At 51.9% G+C, this 11087-nt stretch overlaps 1 protein-coding gene across 1 annotated transcript in view; it reads right to left on the reverse strand.

Annotated features, from left to right (window-relative positions):
* The window catches only part of rassf5 (Ras association domain family member 5), a 27703-nt gene extending 17115 nt beyond the window's left edge, over positions 1 to 10588 (reverse strand). Inside the window, exons 1-2 of the mRNA XM_030374768.1 lie at positions 10210 to 10588; positions 3973 to 4692 (exon numbers count right to left, since the gene is read on the reverse strand). Of these exons, the coding sequence (XP_030230628.1) occupies positions 3973 to 4692; positions 10210 to 10588 (1099 nt within the window). The remainder of the gene's footprint in view (positions 1 to 3972; positions 4693 to 10209) is intronic.
* Between the last annotated feature and the right edge of the window lie 499 nt (positions 10589 to 11087).

Below are 11087 nucleotides of genomic sequence, written 5' to 3' on the forward strand. Positions count from 1 at the left end.
GGTCATTAGTGTCTGCGTTCATCCCAGCGCCCCCTAAATCACAGTGATCCAACTGTTTAGCCCTGGTAGTCTAGCCTGCTGCACCAGACTACCAGAGGAGATAATACCTGTCTCGCTTTGCATGCTGTTGGGCTCCCGTCTGTCTCATTATTTCTATCTGTCTGCCCGTCTGTCTTTCTGTCTGTTTCCATTGGGGGCGTTCCCCACGGCCACTTAAGAGGTAATCTGTATCATTGAACATCAACCACATGTATCCCCTATCAGACTACTGCCTTTGTTATTCCTACTCCTCTTCTTGCTTTACCTTTCCCTTGCTCTCTAGTGCTCTCTGTCTCACGCAAGCAGACGCATACGCCCCCCCCCCCCCCCCACACACCCACACACACACACCCACACACACACACAGACACACAATAAGACTGTAAAACTACTGAAGGAGATAATGAGTTGAGAGAGTGGAGAGAAATGGATGCTGACTGAAAGAGTAAAGACAGATAAAAGTTATGAGAACAAAGAGAAACAAGAGGGTGTAAGACAAAGAGAACGAGGCCTCCTCTCATGTGAATAGCCAGTACCAGCATAATCAATGGGAAACCACCTGCAGATAGCCAGTACCAGCATAATTCAGGGAAAATCACCCGAAAATAGCGGGTACCAACCGAATCAATTCCAAATCACCTACAAATAGCCAGTACAGGCAGAATCAATGAGAAATTGCCTACAAATTGCCAGTGAAGGGCAGAATCAATGGAGAATTGCCTACAAATAGACAGTATGGGCGGATTCAATGGGAAATTGCCTGCAAATAGCCGTAACGGGAAGAATGTGGTTGGCTACTTCAGAGAACTTGCAATCGATTCCATCCCTCGTGAGATGGAGGCACCCAGGGTCGGGGAGGGGGGGGGGGGGGGGGGGGGGCATCGACCCGGGTGCAGCGATGGGGAGGAAGCTCTGGAGACAGGAGACAGCAGAGGCCATCCAGGATATCTACCAACCAGTTTGGTCCTCTGGCGTCTCTTCTCAGAGCCCAGACGGAGCAAGACACTTCCTGTCTTGCTCGTATTCACACAGCAGCACAACACGTAATCTCTGTTGCGGTAACGGCAGGTGTTGCAGCCGGGGTTGTGTTTAACCCACTTAACTCACTACTAGACACAGCGGGGGGATCCCCTCATAGGCCAAAGTCGTGTGTCAAGTCGAGTGTCACTTAGTGTTTAACGGTACACATTGCAGGTTGCAATACCTCTCTATGTGTGTGTGTGTGTGTGTGTGTGTGTGTGTTTGTTTGAAAGAGAGGTCTTGTTGAACCCTGTATAAAGCTCTAGTATAGCACGTTGACAGAAGTCGCCTACGTTGACAAGAGCACACCGACCAGACCACATTCTATGCAGACTTGCACGTTCGTAACGGGAATCTTGGTACTTTCCTCGCACCAACTACATTTCGGGGGGAACTACTGAATTCCATGCGGTGGAAATACGTGACGCTTCTTCTTGTTTTTGTCGCCCTCAGTATCTACCCACAGAACATGGCTTCCCTTTTTTCGCTGACAGTCTCTCGCCTGTCATGCGCCTGCCTCTCCTACTGGGCCCCCCCCCCCCCCCCCCCCCTTGCGTGTGTCAGCAGCTCTCCGGCCCAGCTACATGCAGGAGACCTGCAGCCGACCGGCTAACCTTCCCTCCCACAGGGGTCACCCATCACTGCAGACTGCAGTCCCTGGGCCTGGCACGCATCCCTTTAGCAACGCATCTGCCTGAAGGGATCTGTGTGTGTGTGTGTGTGTGTGTGTGTGTGTGTGTTTGTGTGTGTGTGTGTGTGTGTGTGTGTGTGTGTGTGTGTGTGTGTGTGTGTGTGTGTGTGTGTGTGTGTGTGTGTGTGTGTGTGTGTGTGTGTGTGTGTGTGTGTGGTGTTTGTGTGTGTTTGGAGGGTTTGGAGGGGGGGGGGGGGGTGGATGATTAACAATTTAAGAACATTAAAAAGTCACATATCGACAGTTTCTCTGTTCTATTTTCATGAAATGCATACACATTATTTTCCAAGAAGCTTACGTTAGCTTGCATAACAGGATCTTAAAGTGACAAATCCGACTTCCTGTGCGTATATATAAACACGCATACACACTCAACCGAATATGAACTTCCAAGGCCCTACACTGTACATCATACAACCTGTTGACCCGGTGCGTGAGAAGTAGGCGGCTGACCTTCATTCAGAAACCAAAACATCCCCCAGCCTCCAGTGATGCAATACGGTAAAACACCCAGGCAGCCTCAGCCCAAATGATCATAACAGACACCACAGGGCCCATCAAATGTATGAGTTAAAGAAGCTCTGAGCAATATGGAGCAGCACAGTTCATAAGGGGATTAACTACATTTTTCTTTGAAGATGGGCCACCCTAAAATATCCACTTGCTGGTTGGGTTGATGGCTGGGCTAGCCTTGTTCTTGGCGGGGATTTGGATGGGGGGGGTATGCAATATGACATCATCTAGGTAATAGAGTTCCGGTAAGAAGCATCCTTAGTCGTGCTTAGTAATGGTCTACACACACACACACACACACACACACACACACACACACACACACACACACACACACACACACACACACACACACACACACACACACACACACACACACACACACACACACACACACACACAAACACACACACACACACACACACACACACACACACACACACACACACACACACACACACACACACACACAGAAACACACATAGTTTGTGTACCACACTCACAGTTACACCACACACAAACATTTACAATGAAACGTACAAACAAATGCATGGTAATGCAGCTTTTTCATCAAAGCTGCATTAGCCATTATTTTTTCATCTCGGCATGCATCAACAAATCAATAAATCTGCAGTCTACAGCCATTTTACATTCTGCTCCCTTCCACCCAGACTGCAATCGGTGCTTATGTTACCCGCCGAACCCAAACTGCATTAGCCTGTCTTCTCTTTGGTGGAGAGGTGGAGGAAATCAATGTCTCCATGTTACCCAGCCTGCAGCCAGCTCTCTCCCAGCTCAGATTCCTGCTCTGAATATTAAAATCAATGCCATAATCTGCTCCTGCAAGATATTCTCCTCAGATTAACAGAGCTCTTGGTAGGCTTTGAGTGAATGTGTGTGTCTGTGTGTTGGTCGGATTTCATATCAGTGCAATATTTGTGGGTCAACAGAATTAATGGATAATATAAATGTTTGCAAGAGCATACTCGTTTTATCAACCTGCATGCCGACATGCCCTTATATTCTTTCTTCTCCTTTACACACACAAACACACACACACAAATAATACTAAAAGAAACAAAAGAAGGTAGGAATAATTCAGTGGCTGGATAGGCCGGAGGGCAGGGAAGAGGAGGGCAGGATGACAACAGACAAAGAGTCCAGGGCAGTTCGCAGATAGGCAGCAACACATTACACCTCAATAATGTGGCCCTAGGCCCTCAGTGGACCCCCCCTGATCAAACCTCCCCCTGGCACCATCGTCTCTCATCAAACACTGTGAAACCGCTCCTGACAGCAGCTGTGGTTTCACAGAATCTGTCTTCCTTTATTAACCTCATCCTGTGATTCCCCTTTAGTGGCTGCTCTCAGAACTGTGCAGCAGTGTCAATACATGCTCCTCCTCATGGGTCCTCCTCTCCCCCCCTGCCCCTCCCCCCCCACCTCAGGGGTCCTCCTCTCCCCCCCTGCCCCTCTCCCCCACCTCAGGGGTCCTCCTCTCCCCCCCTGCCCCTCCCCCCCCACCTCAGGGGTCCTCCTGTCCCCCCCTGCCCCTCCCCCCCCACCTCAGGGGTCCTCCTCTCCCCCCCTGCCCCTCCCCCCCCACCTCAGGGGTCCTCCTCTCCCCCCCTGCCCCTCTCCCCAAACCCGGGGGTCCTCCTCTCCTCCCCTGCCCCTCTCCCCCAGCTCAGGGGCCCTCCTCTCCGTACCTGAGGCGGTGATCAGGGATCCGTTGGAGGACGTCCGCCGCAGCGTGCGGAGCCCGTCTCCCCAGGAGCGCGACTTGGGCAGCCTCTTCAGCAGCCGGCCCAGACGCCGGGACACCGGGCCGAAACAGGCGCTGCCCACCGCCCCGTCCTCCCCCTCCGCGTCCCCCCTCACCTCCTCCAGACACACCGACACCTGATGCAAGATCGACGGGACCGCCCCGGGAAGCCCCGCCTCCTCACCTGGCCCGTCTCCCTGTTCCCCCGCCTCCGCGATCCCATGCCCCGCCGTGAGGGGTCCTATCGGCGCCGGCCACAGCGCCCGGTGCCACCATCCCGGGGAGGGGAGGGTCCGGTGTGCGTAGACGCCCTCGCTGGCCCTCCTCTCGGTGGTCCGGCAGCCCTTGTCCCTTTGCGGGCTGCCCCAGCGCCAGCCGCCCCAGTGCCCCCCGCCACCGCCATCCCAGCGCAGCCACTCTGCCACCGGTGCCCCGCTCCGAACCAACGGCCCCCGCGCCTCCCGCTCTGCCACCCCTCCACCGCCGGCGCCCTCCGGTCCTCCTCCTCCTCCTCCTCCTCCTCGCACGCCCCCCGCCCCCTGCCGCTCTCTCGCTCCCCCCGCGACCCCGGCGCCGCTCACACCTCCGCCGGTCTCTGCAACACGTCGGTCAGACACGCATGGCAGGCGTCCCCCGTGGTCCGTGCCCCTCGCCCGGAGAAGTTGGAATCAAAGCCGCCGCACTCCGCTCCCGTCGCTCAGCGATCGCCCTCGCTGCTCCACTCTGAGCACTGTTTCCCGGTCGCACGGACGGATGGTCGGGCCTGGATTCGCTGCCCGCTTCTTCCCGTGTTCTGCTTCTGTGGATGTGTTCGCATCCTCTCCCCCTGTCTCCCTCGCTCCGCTTTCCTCCCTCGCCCCTCTCTCTCTCTCTCTCTCTCTCTCTCTCTCTCTCTCTCTCTCTCTCTCTCTCTCTCTCTCTCTCTCTCTCTCTCTCTCTCTCTCTCTCTCTCTCTCTCTCTCTCTCTCTCCTTCCACTCTGGATGTGGTCCTACTGCAGCACCCACACACTCTGCGGTAACCAAACAGAGTGCTTAAAGGGACAGACACCCCGCACCACAACACTGCCTGCATCCATCTCGCTCTCCGGCTTGCTCTTGTTAAACCGCCCAAAAAAAACACCTTCCCCTGCATAACGCTCTTGCTCTGCCTGCGCTCGCTCATCGCGCTGAATGCTGTAATCAGAGTGACTCAGGACTATAGGACACACCACGGAGCACTGCAGTCCTAGATCACCTGCTGTCTGCCCGGGGTTCTGATCAACCGCCTGCTATGTCTCTCGCTCTCTCTCTCTCTCTCTCTCTCCCTCTCTCTCTCTCACCTTCTCTTTATCTCCCTATATGTGAAAATCATACCCAACAGATGGGATCCGATACATCTGAAGTTTGAAGGAGGGGAGGAGGGGAGGGGAGGGGGGTATAGATGATGCAGTCCGTCGGTTTATTATTATGCACAGTAGAAGAGAGAGAGAGAGAGAGAGAGAGAGAGAGAGAGAGAGAGAGAGAGAGAGAGAGAGAGAGAGAGAGAGAGAGAGAGAGAGAGACTATACTGCTCTGCCCTACTTCTTAAACTGAGGAATTTGGAGACACAGGATATAGTACCTCATCATTAACACAAACTGACAGACAGACAGACACGCACACACACACACACACTGTCAATCACAGAGTGAGTGCCAGGTTTGAGTGTATGGCAAAGTACTGATGATGCATTGACGTCAAGTCCCATCCCACCTCGACAGCCCCCATGCTGCGTACACCATGTCATCTTCCAGTGTGTGTGTTTGTCATGGTTGTCATCGTGTCATCATTTGTGTAACTATCTATTCATTGCTGTTTTGAACTAAAATCTGCATATTTTCCAGAAGAGTTGTCTGTACTTTCCATTCGGAAGTCTCTCTCCCCCCCCCCTCTCTCTCTCTCTCTCTCTCTCTCTCTCTCTCTCTCTCTCTCTCCCTCTCCCTCTCTCTACCAAGGGCGACCTAAATATAGCCCTCCTGAAAGTCCCCACTGTTCTGCCATACATCCAGGAGGAGAGGAGCTCTGTACCCTCTGTAGAGAACGAGGACAGCGCCGTCAAGGTCACTCCACAAAAGCTAACATTTCCGTTGGCAGAGCCTCCCCTGTTTGACTCCACAAAGCTTGATTCAGGTCAAGGCCGGGCTGATCTTGCATGAAGCAGGTCTCCGCCAAGCCATGTGGATTATCAAAGACACATTGCCTCTAGACAGGAGATAACTACGAATAATTAGGTGGATGAATCATTTTGGCACTGACCCGTGAACAACATGAACCTGTTGTTTCCGGGGGCATGATAATAAGACTAGGAAGATTTAAATATAGAACGTTTTTTCAAATGGTAATTTGCCTAATTAAGTAAGTTCCACTTAGATGTGTATTTCCATAAACATGAATATTTATGGCCTGAAAAAACATGAACACGCTCAAATTTATATTTTTTTGTTAAAACCATTCAGCAGGTCTGGTGCGTATTAAGAAGAAAGCCATGAGCCATGTAAAACAGAGCTCTTTCGTCTGTAGACATCTCTAGTGTGAATGGCTCTTTCAGTCCTTCGCGGACGGTGGAACAAGGCTGGCACTGTGAGGACCAGATGAATAGGTAGGATAGGGAAATATGGAGGTGTTTGTTTGTGTGTGTGTTGGAAGCGAAAGACCCGTGGTTCAATGAAAACATTTTCACAGCCATGACTAGCATGTATGTGTGTGTGTGTGTGTGTGTGTGTGTGTGTGTGTGTGTGTGTGTGTGTGTGTGTGTGTGTGTGTGTGTAAGGTCTCCTCTGTCTAGGACAGTGACCAGAGAGCGACCCCCTCACCATAGTACCTCCCCCTGAGAACAGAGGGCTGAGAGCTCCTATATAAAGACTAGATCGGTAACATTACCTTCACCTGTCCTTTCAGCACGCACTCTCCCCCCCCTGTCCCACCACATCAAGTCTCTCAGTTCCATTACAGCCAGTCCCTGCACGTGGTCAGAGACATACTCAAGTTCAATGACACAGTGGGTGCTTGTGAAACCGTGGTCATGGAAGCCGCTGGAAGTGCTGCCGGACTGCAGGGCATTCACCTTGCAGTGCTGAAACAGTAGAGCTACCAAAAGGAACCAATCATGCAAGGGCAGAGCAACAGAGCGTGAGTGTTAGGACATTCCATCTCAATGGACGCTAATTAACAAACTGAACTAAATCACTGAACTTCACTGCATGTATGCTGCAGTGCTGGTCAATGGGGGATACTATGAAGTGATTCATCTGAGTCTTTACTTAAATGCAACTGCTCCTGCTTCTGAGTCCAGACAAACATGACCCCAACGCCCCCCAATCTGGGATTAGGCTAACGTGAGAAATCCTTCCCTTACTCTGTGGCCAGCAGCACAAGAGAAAGAGAGGGAGAGAGATTGAGAGAGACCGAGGCTGTCAAATGCTATCATGAGTAGAGGAGGAAAGAGATGAGAAAAGAGGAGAGGAGCAGAGAGGAGCGGAGCAGAGAGGAGAGGGAGAAAGAGATGAGAGAGGAGGAGAGGAGCAGAGAGGAAGAAAGAAATGAGATGAGAAAAGAGGAGAGGAGCAGAAAAGAGAGAGAGCAGGGAGAGGAGGAAAGAGATGAGCAAAGAGGAGAGGAGAGGAGCAGAGAGGAGAGGGAGCAGGGAGAGGAGGAAAGAGAATGTGTGTGTGTGTGTGTGTGTGTGTGTGTGTGTGTGTGTGTGTGTGTGTGTGTGTGTGTGTGTGTGTGTGTGTGTGTGTGTGTGTGTGTGTGTGTGTGTGTGTGTGTGTGTGTGTTTGTGTGTCTTGGTCAACAGCGTCACTAACTCACCACTGACCAAACTCCCATCTCTGTTTGGAAGACGGTGACAGTAGGAAAAGCAGGAGGGCAACAGACTTCCCAAACAGAAAGAGCTGGAACAATGAAAAATACAACCTTCAGGAACCACTGCCCCCTGTCCCTGAGGGGCGAGCCACACAGCAGCTCCTTCTAGGGATAAATATAACCCACAATGCCCTGCTCAGAGGCAGAGCCAAGGGGGGTGGATTAAAGTCAGGCGGGCTGCAGCAGGACCAATACAAAAGACTGAGAGAGAGAGAGAGAGAGAGAGAGAGAGCGAGAGAGAGAGAGAGAGAGAGAGAGAGAGAGAGAGAGAGAGAGAGAGAGAGAGAGAGAGAGAGGCGCCCTGCAGCAGGACCAAAACAAAAGACTGAGTGAGAGAGACAGACAGACAGACAGACAGACAGACAGACAGACAGACAGACAGACAGACAGACAGACAGACAGACAGACAGACAGACAGACAGACAGAGAGTGAGAGAAAGAGTGAGAGAGATTGTGGTTGATTATGGTTGCGAGGACATAGTTCCTCTCCCCTGTCATTTGTTGGGTGTAGCTGACAGCCGCGTGTGTGTGGTTGCATGTGTGTCTGTGTGTGTGTGTGTGTGTGTGTGTGTGTGTGTGTGTGTGTGTGTGTGTGTGTGTGTGTGTGTGTGTGTGTGTGTGTGTGTGCATGTCTGTGTGAGTTCTCTTTCTATTTCAGCACTTTCGGGTCATGTTCTGTTTCCCCCTCATCCAAACCAGAACCCCCCCCCCCCCCCCTTCAAGAGAGGAAAAACTGCTGACTGAACACAAGTCCATAGGAACTGATTAGTTGGATCCACAGAGCAACTAAATAACGGCCACATTAAGGCTGTATGTTATAAAAAAGGCCCATCAATTTCTAATTGAGTGGGTGTGTGTTTTGTGTGGCAGTGCGGCAGTGCGTGTCTGTGTGTGTGCGCGTATGCGTGGCGTGCGTCTGTGTTTGTGTGATAAGTGCTCCAGTAATCTCTCCTCTGGCTCCACTGAGCTCCTGCTGATACCACACTAAATCAGAAGGCTCTACAATAACAATCGCTCTCTCCTTCTTTCTCTCTTTTAACCAATCCCTCTCTTGCAGTGGCTCTCCATCCAACACGGCCCAACCTCTCCATCCCTCTGCACAACCATTGTCATTTCCCTCTCTCTTCACCTCCCTCCCCTGCGTCTTTTTCCCGGTCTTATCTGCATCCGACCACTTATCACACTGCGTTTCACCCTCTTCTCACCGCTGTCTCTCTGTTTCCCGTTGTCTCTCTCTCTGTGTTTCCATTCACAGCATTTTGTGTATATGGGCGCCCTTCTCTATCTCCTTGCTTCAACCCCTCCCTTTGTTCCCTTCAGCTCTCAGTGACACACACACACACACACACACACACACACACACACACACACACACACACACACACCACACACACACACACACACACACACTTTAAAATCCAGTCATAATTAGGTACTAACATACACATTTTGTGCTAGAACCCGCGAGGTGTAGGTTTGTGTGTGTGAGCCTGATTTGTTTGTTGATGTGGGTGTGTGTACATGTGGGTTATATGATCAGGTGTATGTGTTTCACAGCGACGCAGGGGTTATGTCATGATAAGGTGTGAAAGACCTGGCGTGGGGATGATACGTAAGACCGGTGGTACATAGTTTTCAAAGGCCACATCACAGGGGTAACTACATGTGAAATCTCTGGATCTTATAAAGAAGCTATGATATTTTCCAACCCTGGTATATAATACCAAACACCTATTGGACATTCACCAACCCAAAAAGCCGTGATTGATGAAAATGGGATAAGTAGTAGGCGTGCTACTAATTCCAACAAGTGCAGCTGCACTGCAAGAGAGAAATAGGAGCTAACTTTGCTATTTCTCTTTGATTCGGTTCACTGGCTTGAGAATATAGGCTGTAAATAGCTCTGACAGCGAGAGAAGCTGGGAGCAGAAGATAATGCGGTCCCTAAACTCCCTTTACTCCCGGAGGCTTGCGTGCTGGCTAGCTCTAATAGCTGGATGCCCTGCAATGTCAACAGTGTCTTTGGGCTGTTGTCTCTCCTTCCCCGTCTAGCAAATACACCCTACTATCGTGGAGAAACGTATGATTAATTCAGATAATATCTCAATGGCAGCAGCTATCGGTTTTATGGCCTGCTAGGGGAATATTAACACATTGACCTTATTGCAAAGATGTGCGGATTTTGTCCATCAGTCAGTTTTGTAAATCCCGTCCCAGCAAATTCTAAATGCTGACAATTGTGCCGTCCATAGGCGCATTACAAAATATATAAAAATACGACAGGCGTAGGCTACTTACTTTGACACTTCAGAGCTGCACGCGCACTGATCTGACAGTTACAAACGTCACACCAGTCCTGCGTGACCGTCCTGGAATCGAACCGGTGCCCTTCGCCGCGCTCCGCTTTGACGCGAGGGTCACCCTGCGTCTCCGGGGTGAAAATGGTCCAGGCCTCGCGCCGCTGAGGCTCAGACCGGGCAAACCTTACCACACCGGTGCGGCCCTGTGTCAGTCTCTCTACCGGCAGCCGCCCCCCTGCCTCCCCGTCCGGTGACCCCATGGAGACGCCGTTGTTGTTACTGCTGCTGCTGATGCCGCTGCCCGGGGACGCGCGCTTCCCGTGCAGCACGTCCGAGTGCGCTCCTGTATGTCCATTTGCCGCCAAAGCGCCTGGCATGACAGTGATCTCTGCTGTCCTTTTGTGTGAATTTCTCTTTTCTCCACGTGTGTTTTGATTCAAGAAACAGTCACACATGTTTTGGCTGCGGTCATTGCTCTGTCCCCGTTGACTTTCTCGACCCGCCGGTGTTGTCCTGCTCTCTGGGCCGCCGCTGACGCAGTCCGTGCGCTCGCCTATGTCCCCGTCCACGCTACGTGGCGCATCAGCGCGCGGCGCTGCGCATCCTTCGCTAGGCGACGCCGAGCCGCATGCAGTTTCTCCCGCCAGTGCCGGAGAGTCGGAATGATGAATCGACAATTTCAGCGACGCTGCATCAAAACCGCGACCACCTTCGGATTTCGCCGAGCTGGTCTCCAAGGTCCCGGAGTATTTCCTTAACATGATTTTTTCAAGGGAGGTTTTCCTCGGCATTTTCTTTCTCACGTTGACGAATTTTAAGAAGAGCATTGGAGGTTCCGAATCCAACCGGTGTTGTGGTCCCGGGTTCTGCCCCACC

This window comes from Gadus morhua, chromosome 13, assembly GCF_902167405.1.
Source record: "Gadus morhua chromosome 13, gadMor3.0, whole genome shotgun sequence".
Taxonomy (NCBI): domain Eukaryota; kingdom Metazoa; phylum Chordata; class Actinopteri; order Gadiformes; family Gadidae; genus Gadus; species Gadus morhua.